This window comes from Osmerus eperlanus, chromosome 11 (genome assembly GCF_963692335.1).
Source record: "Osmerus eperlanus chromosome 11, fOsmEpe2.1, whole genome shotgun sequence".
Classification (NCBI taxonomy): domain Eukaryota; kingdom Metazoa; phylum Chordata; class Actinopteri; order Osmeriformes; family Osmeridae; genus Osmerus; species Osmerus eperlanus.
The window spans coordinates 6,750,007-6,768,998 of record NC_085028.1 but is presented as its reverse complement, the minus strand read 5'-3'; the positions used below and the strand labels follow the sequence as shown (position 1 = coordinate 6,768,998).

The window sequence follows — 18,992 nt, the reverse complement described above, 5'->3', positions numbered from 1 at the left end:
CGACCACGCATACAGAGAGGGGGATATACAACCAGGCTGTGTTAATTTTTTCAATTGTATTTATTTAACCTAGCTCTCCGTGTCTAAAATAATATTTTGCGACAGTTTGATGCAATTCTCTCTGCAGTCAACTGGCGTCAGCGTTTGTTCTTCCTCTCCAGCACCAGCAGCATCGCAAGGGTCGCCAGTATGTCTTGGTGCTGCTAGCGACACCTCTGACTGCCCCCAGCCAACACTCAACTTCCCGTCAAGAGCACAAACGAGAAGAGCGAGCAGCTGAAAAGGGGAACGACAGCGAGAACGACACACTCAGAGAGAACGCAAATCGGATAGTCGTAGAGAAGACGACGTTTTTGTAATCCTGCAAAGACTGGATATATTGCTCTTTTTGTTGGCTGGTTAAATAGCCTGCTTCAGTCGCTGAAGCCAGGAGAACTCAGTGAGCAACCAAAGCCGCAGCTTGCATATTGACAGTCGCTACAGCGAGCTAGCTAACTAGCCTGGTATCATTATCGTACTGCTTCATTGTAGGGTTTTTTGGCTGGTGAGCAAACTGATGGGACCCTTTCTGCGATAGAATACTACCCTCTCCCCCCGCCCGACGGATCCTCGCTCGAATCTGACTCGGGCGCTGTCGTCGCCGGGGGGTTGCCGAATCATAAGTCAGTCCCACCGGGGACGGAGGGCGGCGGTCCCTGGCCCCTGCCTTGGTTGTCACCGTCACTCTGGCCGACCTTAGCAGTGCCTGACCATGGCAGGAAATCTGAAGAGAGGCGGTGGGTTGATCGGGATGATGAAGGATGCTTTCCAGCCACACCATCACCACCTCCACGCGCACCACCAGCCCTGCGCCGTGGACAAGAAGACTGTGGAGAAATGCTGGAAACTCATGGACAAGGTATATGACTAGATCGCGGTGCAGACTTTGCTAATAAGCTACTTTTGGCCAGGAAGCTATCTTTCTCACAACAGAAAACAAGATAGACAACTGGTTAGCAGACCAGGAGAGAGCTTGTGTGTAATATGTGTGCATTGTCTACTATGTCTAGCTTTAGAATATGTCTGGCTGGTTAGTTATCTGAACAATGTGGAAGTGAAAAGAAATGTTGAAATACTTTCGTAAGCTTGCTATCTACTGTCAGCACTGACAGCTAGCTAGAATGACACGGATTGACTGGCTCAGTAGTATTTAATTACACGGACCAACAAGTCTGACACTAGGAAGACATGGTCATCATCACCATCATCTCATCATCATGCAATGGCTTAGTCTTTGCTTCGGTGATGTTGCCGCCAGCTACATGGCTTCATACAGCAGACATAGCCCAGAGGGATATAATACTATATCTACTTGACAAGCTTTATATAGTGAAACACACAACATACTGTTCACCTATTCAGCACTAAATCGAAGATGAAATGTGGTCTTGTCAAAGGTTCGGCCTCTTTATTTCACAGGAGAGACATTTCACTGTCGCGCACTTTGCGGAAAAAGTAATTTAGCAGCTTGACCTCCAGCTTCCTGTGAGATTTACACACTGCATCGCGAGCAAGGAGAAGAGAACACTTGTCTTTTGTGTCTCTTCTTTCTCTAGAAACCTATTTCTTAGGTTAGGCCCAGCCTACACAACCAGCTATCAGAACCAGCCATCCAGGACTGGTGTTTAGGGTCTGCTTATGTGGTCAGAAGTCTGGGGGGAAGACCGTTCTTCCTCCCAGACTTCAGTTTAGAAAGGTCAGTCCTAACTGAAAACTAGAAGTGACACTGCTGCTACACTTCTTCTTTTCTCTGTCAAAAAACAAGCAGTTCTGCACAATCAATAGACAACATTCTCCTGCTGTCCGGCAGAGGAAGTGTGTGTGTGTGTGTGTGTGTGTGTGTGTGTGTGTGTGTGTGCTGATAACCACAGTTGCTATTGAAAAATAACATGTATTACTGCTACCTTACAGTTAGGTTGAGGATTTCGCTTACTTGTGTAGCCTAAATAAACCTCCAGTACCTTTTTTATAGAAGCTTAGCCATTTTACCGCAGAATGTATTTTAAGTCGTCAGTACCTCTGACACAAGGTGAAAATAGACAGATGTGGAGAGATACACTACAAGTCCTGTGTAGGTTTATGAACTAAAGTCACTAAACCCCATCTGCCCACACACTAGCTAAGACCCAGCCAGACCACAGACACGGTGAAGAAAGCGTAGGATGGCGACCTATGCTCTTGGTTCACTTCTTTTAAACAATCTTAGTTAACTGGTATGCATGCAGCTTGACGAAAGTTTCATGGCCTGTATTTGAATGTGTTTGAATCACCACAGTCCTTGATAAGACTTGCCTAATATGGTTTTAAATAGAAATACAATAAGGCCTCCGGTCAAATACATCCTGCTGTTTCTAGACGGGGCTGAGTAGCCGGCTGGAGTTTTAGGAGTCCGTGCTCCAGCAAGAGTTGGCATGTAATTGTCCCATCAAGGCCAGGTAATGTTTGCCACTGTTCATGGTGGGTAAGCTATTAGGGTGTTGGCAGGTTGTTCCCCTGGTTTAAACATTAATACCTGTAATGCTACTACTACATGCTGGTGTGTCACATGCAACAGTTGGTCTGTAATTTAGAGCATTGGTGCACTAGTATTTCTCCCTGTCTCTCGCCATCTTTCTTTGCCTCTCTTTTGCTCTCTCTTTCTCTCTTTCTCTTCCCTCCCCAAGACAGGTTGAGACAGTGCCCATTAGCCCCAGAATCTTTTGTCAGAAATCTCACTCAGAAGAGATGACCTCTGTCCTGTAACAGCATGTTCAGACCTGCAATGTCCTGATAACGGAAAGTGAGATGGAGAAAGTAGGAAAAAGTCAGACAGACAGACACAGAGACAGAGACGGAGACGGAGAGAGAGAGGGAGAGAGAGAGGGAGGGAGAGAGGGAGAGAGGGAGAGAGGGAGAGAGGGGGAGAGGGGGAGAGGGAGAGAGCGAGAGAAAGACAATATTCATAAAGAGGGAAAGCCACCGAACATAGATGCTCTATATAAAAGCTGTATGCCTCTGACATAACAGTGGTTTATAATGTTCAAACCTGAGGTGAAGTACAACCCACTTACTGTAATGGACCTCTCTGTGTCTCACACTCTATAGTCAGGTTCCACAATGTTCAGTAGAAGATTAATGAAGCCTAGACTGACAGCACAGAGCAGAGCTAACACAGGGCTCGTTATATAGCTGTAAAAGTTGTGTGTGTATGGGGGTATGGAGGCTACAGGCACCCTTCTTCCTGGTTTGATAAGTGCAGTTTCAATACAGAGACTATGTAGGCGGATAGTAGATGATTGACAGGTAAGTTTCACCTGGTGGTCTGGTGACGGTGTGTGTTGTTTTTACTGTGCTGTAAAACTGCTTTGTGTGCTTGTGAATGTGCACTAGTTGACCAACAGGAAACAGCAAGACTTGCCAACATCTGAGAAACACTCGGTATGGTCAGAGTTTCTGCTCTTTCTTCCTCTCTCTTGTTCTTTTTCTCACAGCCACACACACACACACGCACATCTCAACCGAGAACATTTTCTCACCCTCATTCTGTCTCTCTTCCTCGATGATTGTGCTGTGGCTGGACTAAGTGCTATGGTACACGGCAGATTACATTAAAACCCTGTATGGATGATAATGTATGCCCCAGCACTGCCCTCTTCTAATGTACTCTGACGCTCACAGAAGCTCAGTAGATGTCAGACGTCTCACAGAAGGATTCTCTGATGCACTTCAGTGATGCTAAGAATCAATGACAGGACACGTAACCACTCCAGTCCTCTTCTCTTCCTTCTTCCATCTCTTTATCCTCTCCCATCCCATCCTCTACCCTACCTTACCCAACCCTACCCTCTCAGGTTGTCCGTCTGTGTCAGAACCCTAAGCTGGCTCTGAAGAACAGTCCTCCCTACATCCTAGACCTGCTTCCTGACACCTATCAGCACCTGCGAACCGTCCTCTCCCGCTACGAGGGCAAGATGGAGACCCTGGGGGAGAACGAGTACTTCCGCGTGTTCATGGAAAACCTGACAAAGAAGACCAAGCAGACCATCAGCCTCTTCAAAGAGGGGAAGGAGCGCATGTACGAGGAGAACTCCCAGCCCAGGTGAGGGGGATGTAGCTAGCTGAGCTAACGCTAGGTCAGTTAGCTTTGCTAATACTGGTGATGCACAGGTCAGCTAGCAATGTTGATGTGAGTGACACTAGGTCAGTTAGCTTAGCACAACACTAGTAACACCAGGCTCTGCTGGCACCGCTAATGTTTGTAGCTGGGCTAGCTAGGCTAGCTGAACTTTATCCTTCTCTGTCTGCTGAACTTTACTCTGCTCTGCTCTACCTGTCTCTGTTGTACTACTACCCTGCTCTACTCTATTCTGCTGTACTTTACCCTACTCTACCCTACTGTTCTGTACTCTACTACACTCTACCCTACTCGACCCCACTCTGCTCTACTCTACCCTACCTCGCAGTGCAGTGGAGGCACCTGTAGCGGGGTGTGTGTGAGCTGATCTGGGTTCAGCTCAGAGAGGATGTTGTGGTTTCTACACAAGTGTTTGCGGTCGCAGTGACGTTGGAAAGCAACCATCCTCCTCTTCCCCTCGTCTCTTTATCTCTCTCGTTTGTTCTTCTCTCCCTCTCTGTTTTTCTCCAGCTTTGTTCCCTGTAATTACATATCAAAAAAGTATTTCTCTTGGTTAACCTCAGAGTGAGTTGTGAGAGGTTCTATCCGTCTCGAGGTTTAACATAGTCTCGTTGTCTCTGGTCTCACACTCTCTGAGGAGTTGAGTTAAAGTCAAACGCTATAACAACCTCTCTCAGTGAGTCAGAGATGATGATTGTCAGTACAAACGAAGAACTGAGAACCAGACTGCCGGCGCTCTAATAAGAACAGACATTATTTAAATTAAGCGTGCAAACCACCAGACCCTGTGGAAACTACGTCTACTTTACATAGATTATCATAAACGTTGAGAACATCCTCTTTCTGGACATGGCAGTATGAGAACAGAGGCGTTCTCTTTGTCAGCGCCTGGTTCTTTCCAGATGCCCCTACATGATTGGGCTGCGTTATCCCAGAATACCTCTCTCTCTCTCATCGTAGTCCCTCTGTGCGTTCATTACTGCTACTCTGTGACATCCCTTCTCATCACGATCACTTCATTACAGCGTGGGCTGCAGGGAGAGACTGCTAGCTGGTCCTCATAGAGGAAGTGGAACACACACTACACACACACACACCACACAGCGTAGGGACCAGAGACAAAGACGGCTATTGTGCGTAGAGGCAGGGAGAAAAGGGAAGGTTATAGGGGAGAGGGAGAGAGAGACCTAGTGATCAACCGTGACACGCACACTGAGCACTTCCTGCCGGCTGCTTTGTCTACGCACTTCCTCTTCCTGTTTCTTACAGCCCCTCCCCCTGCCTGTAGCACTTCCCAACTTGCTCACCCATTGATCAGTGTCAAGTAGACAGCCCCCCTCAGTGGTATGTTGTGCAAGTGTCCGAAATTGGTATGATCTGACTTCCTGTTCTACTTCCGGATTGGTGTTAATACATCCGGTGAACAGGAATTTAAGTACTACCAAGGCCTATCTATATGCATGGGTACTATGCCACAGCTACCGTAGCTAAGTTTAGAGCAGCAACTTCTTATTACTGCAGATACTTGCTATTGCTGCCCAGCTGCAGTGGAGTGCGTGAGGAGATCTGCATGGTTGGTCCTGGGTCTGGTTCCTTAGGAGAAGCCTAGCAGCTGTTGGCTCAATAGAGACAGACAAGAGCTAGCGAGTTAACTGGCTGTCTGACAGAAAGACAGACAAAGGGGTTGCAGGCTAGCTAGCTGTTGGACAGACAGACTAGAGCTATCAAGCCGAGTACACAGACAGGCAGAGTGTAGCTAACTCAGAGAACACACTCTGGTGTAAACCACCCTTTCAGCTGAAGTAGCTGATCTCTCTCACACACACACACACTTAATCACTCACAAACTCCCTGGTCGGTCAAGGGTAGAGTAGAAAGGGCATATGGTCAATATGGATTGACAGCCCCCTGAACGTGCCCCCCCAACACACATACCCCCCACCACCCCCGTCACATAGAGGCCCACGCCCCCCTCCAGTCATGTCTGATGAGACACACGTGTGACTGGCGGACAATGGCCCCTCTCTCTCTCCCCAGACCTCCTGCTTTGCCTATCTCCCCACCTTATCGCCATCAGCAGGAAAGAGCTGCTTAACGGATCGATTGCACCAATAAGGAAACTCTTACTGGTCATGGTGCTACATGAGCAGGGCCGGGGGGTATTTTTAGCCACAGAGAACAGGGTGGACATTTGGATTTGGGTAGCTGCGTGTGTTATCAGTTGCGTTTACATTACTGGCCAGGCCATGTCTCCCCTGGTGGTGACCCCTGATTATGTATCCCACAGTGGCTATCCTGGAAAGGATCTTTGCATGTCCCGGTGTGCTATCGGGCCAGGCTCCTGCATGTTTCCATCTGGCTTCGTAAGATAATGTGATATGAAGAAGTCCGTTTTGGTTCCGTGGTTTTACTGGGGTGAGCTCTGTACAGAAGTGAAATGACAGAACAGAAAGTGTTTTTCTCATGTCAACGAGAATACAGACTGTCCAGGGGCCTCATGTATAAAAGATTGCACAGCTTACATACCAGAAGACGCCAGGTCCTGCACACCTTTCCTTTATAAATCACAATCAATGTGAGATCGACCGCACGTGAACAAGCTATTGACCCCGCCCTGACTCCTCTCATAAATGAATATGCAGATGGACTATAAATGCGCCCCTGAGGTCATTTCTTTGTCTGAATTAAAATGGCTAAACACACAACAAAAAAATTATTCACAGACTGATATTGAGGTTTAACAGAGGTGGAGGCGAGGAAATGTGTCCTGTTTGGCGGCTAGCTGTCATCAGGTATTAGCAACAAAGTCGGCGGAGTGGAAAACTGTCACTAGTAAATGCTGTGGGTTCGGAGAACCGGACCATGGCAGAAATTAAGAAGAAATGGTCTGTTTTAAAACTCGAAATTAAGAAAGGGGAGTCAGGTGGCTGAGCGGTTAGGGAAATGGGCTAGTAGTCCGAAGGTTGCTGGTTCGATTTCTGGCCGTGCAAAATGACGTTGTGTCCTTGGGCAAGGCACTTCACCTACTTGCCTCGGGGGAATGTCCTTGTACTTACTGTAAGTCGCTCTGGATAACAGTGTCTGCTAAATGACTAAATGTAATGTAAATGTAAGAAACATGCCTCCTGTGCGTCATGGATGAGCCAGTCAGGCTCACAGAGACAATTGCATTTTCCCATGCCCATCTTGTATAGTTGCACAGCGAGTATATTATTAATTTGTGGTAAATAATCTGTGCTGCGTGCAATATTAACCATATACAGAGGGTGACATGCATTTCCTGAGAGATATTAAATGGTGGCGGAATAAAGATCAAACTTTTAATAGTGCAGGTAATTATGTTTTTTGAATAGTCAACGTCATAGACATATGACAGTAACTGTAGTGGAAACTTTTATTTGTCATGTTTGGTAAGTTTCGGCACTTTTCAGTTAGAATTCGCCATGTTACAGAGCCAGACAAGACTTTGCTGACGGCCTGCACATTCTCACGTCTGCTCAAAAGTTTGTGTGACGGCCCGCACATTCTCACGTCAAGTTAATTTTTATACATCACACCGTGTGCGTGAAAATAGCGCACGCAAGCTTTTTGTGCGTACGCAACGTTTATACATGAGGCCCCTGGAAACCCAGAATTGATCTTTCTTCTTCTTCGTTTAATCCAGGGGAGCAGGAAGGGAGGACAGTGGCCAGGTTTTCAGAGTGTGTGTGATGTTTGTGTGTGTGTGTGTCTGCAGTAGCCTACTGTAGTTGTGACAGTATTAGGAGCTCAGGTTGCTTGGCTGCATACAAGACCACTGATAGAGCTAGAATTATACCAGTCAGCCATATCCACACACGCACACACACAGTAGGTCTTGTGCCAGTCTGAGGGCACCATGCCACTCTGGCAACAAACACTTCACTGTGGCGGCGAGTGCTTCAGCACAGATCTGATTGGCTGACTCAGGGGTGCCGCCTGCGCGTGAATGGTCATCCTTCAGAGAAATGAATCCCATTCGCTGTTTCGTTTTTTTTTTTCGCTGACACTGAAAAATTGTGAGGGGGATGTGTGACTGCTGGAGAGAAGAGGAATGGAGAGAAGGTTGAGAGGAGATTAAAAAGGAGGAGTGGGGGGGGGGGGGTAAAAGGAGACTGAAGAGAGGAGCAGAGAGAGGGATGAGAGTTGACTGTAGAGAGGAGGAGTCGAGTGGGGGATGAGGGAGGATTGACAGAAAACCGGAGAGAGGAGGAACGGAGGGGGTAGGGAGGAGTTCTGAGTCAGGCTTGGTGAGACAGGAAGTTCAGGAAGCAGAGAGGAGCCTCTTGCAGAGTAGATAACTGAGGTCCAACAGTAGGACCAGCTGGCTGGCTGGCAGAGAGAGAGAGCCTGCCTCACCGTGGCCAGCCACGACACAGTGAATCTGCTTCAGAAGGAGAGGTCTGTACGAGGAGATGACTTGCTCTAGAAGGAGAGGTGTTGCTCTAGAAGGAGAGGTGTTGCTCTAGAAAGAGATTTCTGCTCTGGGAAGAGAGAGGTCTCTGCTCTGAAGAGCTAGCTGTGAGGCTGCTCTCTCTCTCAGAGGATCAGTTTCCTTTGTGTTTTACTGCTGAGGGTTGAAAATGTAATGCCACTCTCTCTCACACACACACACACATTCTCTTTTGCTCCCCTCCCCTCCCTCCTCCCCTCCCTCTTCGCCTCCCTTAGTGGGTAGTGTGGGACAGCTGTGATGCCCCCCCCCAGCCCTCTCCCCTGCATGTCAATGCTGCACACCCTCCACAAAAATGACCTCTTTATGTGTGTTTTCATCATAAATACCCCTCCACCTCTCCTCTTCCTCTCTGTGTTCTCTCATAACTCACCTCTCTTCCTCTCTGTGTACTCTCATAACTCACCTCCACCTCTCTTCCTCTCTGTGTTCTCTCATAACTCACCTCCACCTCTCTTCCTCTTCTCTGTGTACTCTCATAACTCACCTCCACCTCTCTTCCTCTCTGTGTTCTCTCATAACTCACCTCCACCTCTCTTCCTCTCTGTGTTCTCTCATAACTCACCTCCACCTCTCTTCCTCCTCTCTGTGTTCTCTCATAACTCACCTCCACCTCTCTTCCTCTCTGTGTTCTCTCATAACTCACCTCCACCTCTCTTCCTCCTCTCTGTGTACTCTCATAACTCACCTCCACCTCTCCTCCTCCTCTCTGTGTACTCTCATAACTCACCTCCGCCTCTCCTCCTCCTCTCTGTGTTCTCTCATAACTCACCTCCACCTCTCCTCCTCCTCTCTGTGTTCTCTCATAACTCACCTCCACCTCTCCTCCTCCTCTCTGTGTTCTCTCATAACTCACCTCCACCTCTCCTCCTCCTCTCTGTGTTCTCTCATAACTCACCTCCACTTCTCCTCCTCCTCTCTGTGTTCTCTCATAACTCACCTCCACCTCTCCTCCTCCTCTCTGTTCTCATAACTCACCTCCGCCTCTCCTCCTCCTCTCTGTGTTCTCTCATAAATTGCCTCCAACTCTCAACTCACAACTCTCGTCTCTGTTCTCTCTTGAATTAAATCCCCTTCTCTACTGCTCTGTGGTATGTTATTATACTGTGTGTGTATATATATATCCACTCTTCCTCCTTACCACCTCTTTGCACCACTATAAATCACCTCCGCGTCTGTCATAAATCCCCTCCTCCCCCCTCTTATCTATTCTCATCCTCCTCTTCTCAGTTGTCCTCCTCTCAGGGTTCATCATAAATCAACTCCTCCTCTCTGTTCTCTCTTGGGTTGAATCACCTCCTCTTCTGCTCTCAGCTATATTATTAAATTGCCTCCACACTTCCTCCACTCTTCCTCCTCTCCCCCTCTTTACTCCATTAGAAAGCACCTCGGCGTCTGTCATAAATGGCCTCCACCTCTCCTCCTCCTCTCCTCTTCCTCTCCTTTTCCTCTCTGTGCTTTGAAATAAGTATTCTCCCCTGATCCCCTCCCCCCCCACACACACACACTTTGACTTACACATACAGTACACACACACATACAGTACACAAACACACATACAATACACACACATACATCCCGGTCTGCTGCAGCTGGAATCAGAAACATGCAGCAGACATGTCCTGGCTTACCCTCCACCTCCCACGAGGAATAGTTGGCTGCGAGTGTGCGTGCGTGTGTCCATAAGGCAGTAGAGGCAGTTCAGGACATGGAGCCAGGAAGAGAGCTATGAATGTCTTCCTCTACTTCTCTCTTTTCTCTCTTCCACCTCTCCACCTCTCTCCTCCACCTCTCTCCTCCACCTCTCTCCTCCACCTCTCTCCTCCACCTCTCTCCTCCACCTCTCTTCTCCACCTCTCTCCTCCACCTCTCTCTTCCACCTCTCTCTTCCACCTCTCTCCTTCACCTCTCTTCTCCACCTCTCTTCCCCCTCTCTTCTCCAGCTCTCTCTTCCCCCTCTCTTCTCCACCTCTCTTCCCCCTCTCTTCTCCAGCTCTCTCTTCCCCCTCTCTTCTCCACCTCTCTTCCCCCTCTCTCCTCCACCTCTCTCCTCCACCTCTCTTGCGAACTCTCTTCGATCATGAAGAAATTAAAGACCTCACTTGTTTCTCTATGTGCTAAACTAGACTGTGTGTCACACAGCACTCACCTCTCCCTCTCTCTCCCCCCTGACAGGAGGAACCTGACCAAGCTGTCTCTGATCTTCAGCCACATGCTGGCCGAGCTAAAGGCCATCTTTCCCAACGGCCTGTTCCAGGGAGACAACTTCCGGATCACCAAGGCCGACGCTGCCGACTTTTGGAGGAGGTCTTTTGGAGACAAGTGAGTGGGCTTGAACCCCTCTCGTGCCTTGTTTTGAGGTGAAAATGTAAATGGAAACACATTCTGTTGTCGTCGTATTTGTTGACTTGTTGATGTTGTTGTTGTTGTCGTCAGAACCATCGTGCCTTGGAAGGTGTTCCGCCAGGCGCTCCATGAGTTCCATCCAATCAGCTCTGGGCTGGAGGCCATGGCCCTCAAGTCCACCATCGACCTCACCTGCAACGACTACATCTCTGTGTTTGAGTTTGACATCTTCACCAGGCTCTTCCAGGTACACACTTCACATCCTGTAGACCCCTGACTGACTCAGACTGTGTCCTCCTGCCTTCTGACAGACACACTTCACATCCTGTAGACCCCTGACTGACTCAGACTGTCTCCTCCTGCCTTCTGACACACTTCTGGTCCTCGCTGCTGCTGCTGTCGTCAACTCAGATGTGTCACTTCCTCCCTTTGCCCCTCTGACACACTTCCACGGAGAGAAACACACCCTTGTTTGTGGTGCCTCTACTGTACTTTCTGTCCTCTTCATCTTCTTTTAGCCTCTCACCTAGCTGACTCTGGGACCCTCTCTCCTGTTTGTGTGTGTGTGTGTGTGTGTGTGTGTGTGTGTGTAGCCCTGGTCGTCTCTGCTGCGTAACTGGAACAGTTTGGCGGTGACTCACCCAGGGTACATGGCCTTCCTCACCTACGACGAGGTCAAGGCCAGACTGCAGAAGTTCATCCATAAACCTGGCAGGTGAGACGCACACACACACACACACACACATGCACACGTACACTCATACACACGCATGCACAAACGCACACATAAATAGACTGTCCCTCTCGTGTGATCACAAAGTGCACAAACATGCAGACACTCACACGGGTCTGAGATGGAGATGGTTTGCCGTCCATTTCTGGATCTGGTGTCAGGTGACAGCAGCCATGACTGTGCAGGTTCTCTCTCTTCAGAGCAGCGTGTCACGCTCACTTCTTGTCTGTTTCTCCCCGTCACTGCTGCCCCCTGCTGTCAGTGGGAGACAGCGCCCAGCCCTCTGTCCTCAATAGAGCTGTCTGTCCTCACAGGAATCGTCTATAACGCCGCAGAATCATGCTGTCTGTCTCGTCCAGACAGTCCCTGGTCACGGCATGGCCAGAGCTTAGTCTCACACACGTGTACACACACGTGTACACACACACAGAGCCAAGGCTGATAGTGTCTCCTACTGCCAGTGACACCATGACACGGAGCACCAGTTCCCTGCCCCCCCCCCCCAACCCCCTCACACACACACACACACACACACACACTGCCAGCTGCAGGGCCAAGCGCACCATGGTACTGCTATCCTACCTAGCAACAATGACTGGTCTGTAGAGAGACGGAGATGAGGCCAGCTCTGCGCTCCATTCAGCCTCTTGACCAGCACAGCAGTCAGGACGTCTCTGCGTACCAGTCCCCCCTCCCACTCGTGAACTGACACCTATTATGATGGAATAATGGCTCACGAGGACTGCCACTCAAGCTGTGTGTGTGTGTGTATCCATGTGCGTGTGTGTGTGCGCAGCTACATCTTCAGGCTGAGCTGTACGCGGCTGGGCCAGTGGGCTATAGGCTACGTAACAGCAGATGGAAACATCCTGCAGACCATCCCTCACAACAAGCCCCTCTTCCAGGCCCTCATAGACGGATTCAGGGAAGGATTGTGAGTCCCCCTGCCTCTCCACACCACTTTCTTTCTGGAATATTCCTTCTCTGTCTCTCTTTCTCTCTCTTTATTTCTCTCTCTCTCTCTCTCTCTCTCTCTCTCTCTCTCTCTACATGTCCTTCTCCCTCTCTCTCGCTTTCTGCCCCCTCCCCCCCAATAAATATACACTACCGTTCAAAAGTTTGGGGTCACCCAGACAATTTCGTGTTTTCCATGAAAACTCACACTTTTATTTATCAAATAACTTTCAAAATGAATAGAAAATATAGTCAAGACATTTACAAGGTTAATTATTATTATTAGAAATATTCATTTTTATTTGAAATATACATTTTGTTCTTTAAACTTTGCTTTCGTCAAATAATGCTCCATTTGCAGCAATTACAACATTGCAGACCTTTGGCATTCTAATTCTAATCCTTCTAATCATCCATTAGTCTTCTAAGGCAATTAGCAAACACAATGTACCATTCGAACACATACAGGAATAGTTGCTGGAAATGGGCCTCTATACACCTATGTAGATATTTCATTAAAAACCAGACGTTTCCACCTAGAATAGCCATTTACCACATTAACAATGTATAGTGTATTTCTGATTAATTTAACGTTATCTTCATTGAAAAAAACAGTGCTTTTCTTTGAAAAATAAGGACATTTTTAAGTGACCCCAAACTTTTGAACGGTAGTGTACATCTCCTATCTATCCCACTCCAATGTTTTTCACAGTGAGAAATACTGTGTGATATTTACTGTGTGTGTGTGTGTCCAGCTACCTGTTCCCTGACGGCCGGCCCCAGAACCCAGACCTCACAGGGCTGTGTGAACCCTCACCTCAGGACCACATCAAAGTCACACAGGTCAGACAGAGATCTCTCTCTCTCTCTCTCTCTCTCTCTCTCTCTCTCTCTCTCTCTCTCTCTCTCTCTCTCTCTCTCTCTCTCTCTCTCTCTCTCTCTCTCGTAACCCTGTGTGTGTTCCTCAGGAGCAGTACGAGCTCTACTGTGAGATGGGTTCTACGTTCCAGCTGTGTAAGATCTGTGCGGAGAACGACAAAGATGTGAAGATAGAACCCTGCGGTCACCTGATGTGCACTTCCTGTCTCACCGCATGGCAGGTGGGAGTGGACTCCTCGTCTCACACACACACACAGTGATGGGCAGTAGTGTCGCTACTTGTAGCGACGCTACTAGCTTAACTACATTTGTCAGTAGCTTGGCGGTAACGTCGCTATTTACAAAACCAAGTAACTTTTCAGTAGCTAAGCTCTTTTATTGATCAAGTAGCGCAGTAGCGTCCTCGAAAGCTTATTTCTCCTGGACATTTCTGATGTTCATACATAAGGTTGCTGGATTATTGTGTTGACAAAGCACTGAAAAAAAAGCATCTCACATATCCCGTTCTGCAGTTCACGTTACAACCGATTTCACGAGAGCTGAGTATAGCGAGGGCTGTCATCGTCTCATCTCCACTCACACAGCGCCTGCGCGGCCAGTCTGACTAGATAACAGCAATTGTGTATTAGCATTGTGGATTAGGCTATTGTTCAATAAATACATCTAAACATATTTTAGCCTTTATCTGACTAACAATTGTGTAGATCACTAAAATTGCATTGACTATGTATGCAGTTTTTTTTAACTGAAAGTAGCTACTAAGGTATCAAGCTACTTTTGACAGATTTTTGTAACTTAGCTTGCTACATTTTTATGAGTGGTAGCTTCTGTGTAGTGAAGCTGAATTTATTGTAGAGTAGCTAGTAGCTTAGCTCACTACACATATCAAGTAGCTTGCCCATCACTGCACACACACACACACACACACACACACACACACACACACACTCGTACAGCAACACACCAGCCACATGTACTGAGTCCTCACAAACTAATATTTCTACCCCTTCGTCCCCTTTTCCCCCTCCCCACTCACCTCTTCCCCTCCCCCCCAGGAGTCAGAGGGCCAGGGCTGTCCGTTCTGCAGGTGTGAGATCAAGGGGACTGAGCCTATCGTGGTGGACCCCTTCGACCCCAAGGACAACGGCGGGATCTCCTACGGAGGCAGCAGGGGCATGTTCGGGGCGGAGGGCGCCCCCTCCCCCAGCTACGACGACGATGACGACGACCGACTCGAAGACCCCCCCCTTATGATGAGCAACCTGGCCTGTATGTTCAAGGTGAGACGGGGGCGCGTTGAGGGGGGGGCTGGATGGGGAAGGGAGGGGAGGAGGGCAGGGCAGTCAGGTGTTGTAGACCTGCACTGAGACTGTTGCTGGCTGGGTCTCATACTGAAGTGTGTGTGTGTGTGTTGCAGGTGGAGCGCCCCCCCTCGCCCATGTCCCTGCCCCCCCAGTCCTCCCTGCCCCCCCAGTCCTCCCTGCCCCCTGTCCCTCCCAGACTGGACCTCCTGCAGCACAGACAACCCTCCATGCCCCCCGGAGCCTCCAGCCCTGGGACCACCACCAAGGTACACACACACAACGCCAAGGTACAGACACAACACACCAAGTTGCGCACACATATAATGAAGTGACACTATGTCCCCCCCAGGCACCGTCCCACCACAAGGACAAGCCCCTCCCCCTCCCCCCTGCGTTGCGGGACCTCCCTCCCCCCCCTCCGCCTGACCGCCCCCACCCTGCCGGCCTCGACGGGCGCCTCCAGAGACGGCCCCTCCCCTGCACCCCGGGGGACAAGCCCCCGCTGACCCCCTCAACCCGCTGCATGGTGGACTGGAATCCCCGCCCCGTCCCCAAGGCCCCCTCCTCCTCTTGCCCAGGCCTGGGGGGGTCCGGCGGCCGGGGAGGGGGCACCAGGGAGCTCTCCAACAGGCACTCCCTCCCCCTGGCCCTCCCCTCGGTCGAAGAGATGCGCTCGGACACCCAGAGAAACAGCAGCTCACTCAGCCTGGACCACCAACTGGTGAGAGAGGGACACACACAGACACACGCACGCACACACACACACACACACACACACAAGCTCACACACAGATGTGTTTGTCGTCCAGGTCTTTGATGTCTGCGCTGTTCTGTGTGTTCTCTCTTCTCTTCCTGTTTAGAATTTTGGAGCCTCAGTCTCGGCCAATCAGGATTACGACAACCCCAAGGTCAAGCCCTCCGCCTCCGCTAACGCCATCTACTCTATGGCTTCCAGGTAACATTCCTCTCTGTGTCTCTCTCTCTGTGTCCCTCTGTCTCTGTCTTTGTCATGTCTCTCTCTCATCTCCCTGTCTCACTCTCTCTCTGTCTCTCTCATCTTACTTGTTCTCAATCGCTCTCTCTCTTTCTGCCATCCCTCTCTCCCCCTCTCTCCAGTGATGAATAACGTAGTATTATGGTCTGTCCTCTCAGACCCAGTCAGGCCATTAGGATGATGCCTGGAGGGGAGCCCTACGAGAGTGACGAGGAGTCAGACTACATGACCCCCTCCTCACGCCCCGTCCTGCCCCCTCTGGACAACCCCCCCGTAGGGGAGCCCCCCCCAGTCCCCAGACCCCAGACCCACCAGTCCAGCTCTCACACCTCAAGGTACAGTACACCCGCCCTCACTTCCTCTTCCAGAGACAGTTTGCCTGCTGTGGTTGGCTGCTCCTGCTGACAGTCACCCGTTGCGTTCTGTGATTGGCAGGCTGTCGCTGGCTGACCTGGAGGACGGCCCTCAGATGTATGAAGCCATGTACAACATCCAGTCCCAGGCTGATCCCCTCCCAGCCCAGACCAGGAGCCCAGGTACCGCTCACTGAGACTAACCATACATACACACACACATACACACACAGACATACACACACACATTCACACACACACATTCACACACAGACAAAAATACATTGACCTCCCTCTATTTGTGTGTTCCAGACTATTCCGAGCTTCCCCCCCACTCCCTCACCAACGGACCCAGGGACCCCCCCTGCCCCAAAACGGAAGAAGAAGAGGAGGAGGAGAAGGAAGAGGAAGAGGAGAGCGGATACGACATCCCCAAACCCCGCCTCCCCCCGGCCCCCGCCCGCCGGACCCTGTCTGAGCTGGGGGGCTCCTCCTCTTCATCGTCCTCCTCGTCTTCCTCCTCCTGCGCTGCCTTCAGCAGACTGTCCATGGATGTGGAGCCAGGCCTTACAGCTGGTGAGGAAAGCCAGGATCCACTAGATTTCACACTTGAATCTAAAACATCCACTAGACTGGAGCACTGGTTTTAGAATATAGGGTTATAAGAGAGTGGGCTGTTTGGATGGATGAGTGGATGAATGAATGAGTGGATGGATGAATGGGTGGCTGTTTGGTGGATGGATCTCGCTGACATGGTTCTGTCTCTCCAGCGTTGGGTGAGTCCAGCGAAGCCCCTGAACGCCCGCCCAAGCCCCTCCCTCGTCGCTTCAACTCTGACCGCCGGGGGAGCCCCGTGCCCACCCCTCCAGGAGGAGGAGCAGGAGGAGGAGCAGAGGCCTCCAGCCCTCAGATCAGCGGTGAGATTGATCTTCTGATGAGTCAGGGCTACTCCCAGCAGGACATCCAGAAGGCCCTGATGATCGCTCAGAACAATGTGGAGATGGCTAAGGACATCCTGCGAGAGTTTGTCTCCATCCCCTCCAACGCACACATCCTCACATAGCAGCCTCTGCCCCAGGGTCGGCCCCTGCCCACCTGGCCTGACCCTTCCATCCCTCACCACAGCCCCAGTCTAAGCCTCCTCTATTTCCCTCTCCCTCTCTGGCCAGGAGGAGGTGGGGAAGGAGGTGGGGGTGGGCGGGGTGTGAAGGGGGGGACGACCCTGACACTGGCATCCTGTCTGCTGTGGCCTCCACAGCTAACTTTAACCAACACCTCACAGAAAACAATGTATTTGCGACTATGAGAGAATTTAATATATGGGTAATTATATATTAAATGGTGTTTAATATATATGTGAAATGAGTTCAGATTAACAGGTCTTGTTTTACAGTTTGTTCAGGATAGATAAACAGAGAGAGGGAGAGAGTAACCCTATCCAAGAGAGGTACAGGTTCAGGTACAGATTCCATCCAGCCATCCATCCAAGGATCTATCCATCCATCCATAAATGGATCTATCCATCCATCCATATACAGCCTTTAGTAATATTGTTTAGGTACCTTTTTGAAAGATGTAGGTGTGTTACGTTCTTCAAAGTAGCATGCTGTTCGTTTCAGCTGTGTGTTTGTGTGTGTGTGTTTGTGTGTGTTTTATCTAAGGTCCCTCTCTCTGTCTATAAGCTAGCTGTGGCCCCTCTCTCTCAGCCTCCCTCCATACTACGTGAATGTAGATGGCTCTGTCACTCCAACTACCCCCAACCGTAACCGTAACAGGATCAAACCGGTATGGACTGGCCTGATCTAATTTGGTCTGATCTTGATTGAACCAGTATTTACTTGTCTGATCCAGACTGAACTGGTCATAGCCGGACAAAACCGTTCAAAACTTGTCTTATATGGGTTTCCTAGGCGCTCCAGCATTGTGAAAAACAAATGTGTCATTGATTACTTTGATAATAATATATTATTTTAACGATCATTATTGTTATTGATTAATTCAGAAGTGCTTTAATGCTGCTACTATTGTTAGTGCTAAACAAATTAAGCCTTAAATGTAAATTTTGTGAATATTGTGCGTAACCCTGTTTTAAAGTGACAGTATCCCATGGTGTGGTTGACTTGTTGATGTAGCGTACTTGAACGTCTCTGGGCATCTCTCTCTCTCTCCTTCTCTTCTCATCCCCTTTTTTGCGCCCAAAAAAATTTTGATCATGTAAAACATCTCAGGTACTACAAATCCCACAAGGCTTTTCGGCACGACTGGAACCTGTATGTGGAGAAGCTGGGTGTAGTGAAAGGCAGATGGATCATGATGTCATAATGTTGTCATGACTTCTTCACAGATTTTCTTCAGACTGGAATTACCTTGTACTGCTTTGATTGTCTGCCTGTCTGTGTCTGTCTGTCCATCCATGATCTCTGCCCATTCATCATTTATTTTGTTTTATTTTCCAAGTTGCCTTGAGAGAAACAATGAACTCTTGAATGCACCATGTTAAAGAGGGATCTGGAGATACAAATATATATTTAAAAAAATATTCCTAAATCTCCATTACTGTACCAATGTTAAAGCATACGCTTGTAGGTATGTCAACATGTATTAAAACAATTCTTCTGCACATTGCGCCCATTTGTGCTACGATACTGTCACTTTAAAACTATAACGTAAAAAGTTTCTGATATAAAGATGTGGAAATGGCAATGTTTATCTCTTTGCATTCCTGTATATGTCGATGTTTTTGTTTATTTTCCAAAGTTTTTGTTTACGTAATGTTGATAACTCTGAACAGTGCCATATGTTTGA

General features: G+C 49.1%; 1 protein-coding gene across 1 annotated transcript; it reads left to right on the top strand.

The window, feature by feature from the left end:
• The first annotated feature begins 10 nt into the window (after positions 1–10).
• On the top strand, positions 11–17,338 carry cbl (Cbl proto-oncogene, E3 ubiquitin protein ligase). The gene is made up of 16 exons (XM_062473153.1): positions 11–898; positions 3,870–4,117; positions 10,800–10,946; positions 11,061–11,217; positions 11,564–11,685; positions 12,500–12,637; positions 13,413–13,500; positions 13,626–13,757; positions 14,592–14,816; positions 14,954–15,106; positions 15,190–15,561; positions 15,701–15,795; positions 15,993–16,169; positions 16,270–16,370; positions 16,500–16,763; positions 16,958–17,338. Exons 1-16 carry the CDS (start codon positions 752–754, stop codon positions 17,248–17,250), a joined length of 2,859 nt encoding a protein of 952 aa, XP_062329137.1. The 5' UTR covers positions 11–751; the 3' UTR covers positions 17,251–17,338.
• Positions 17,339–18,992: the final 1,654 nt, after the last annotated feature.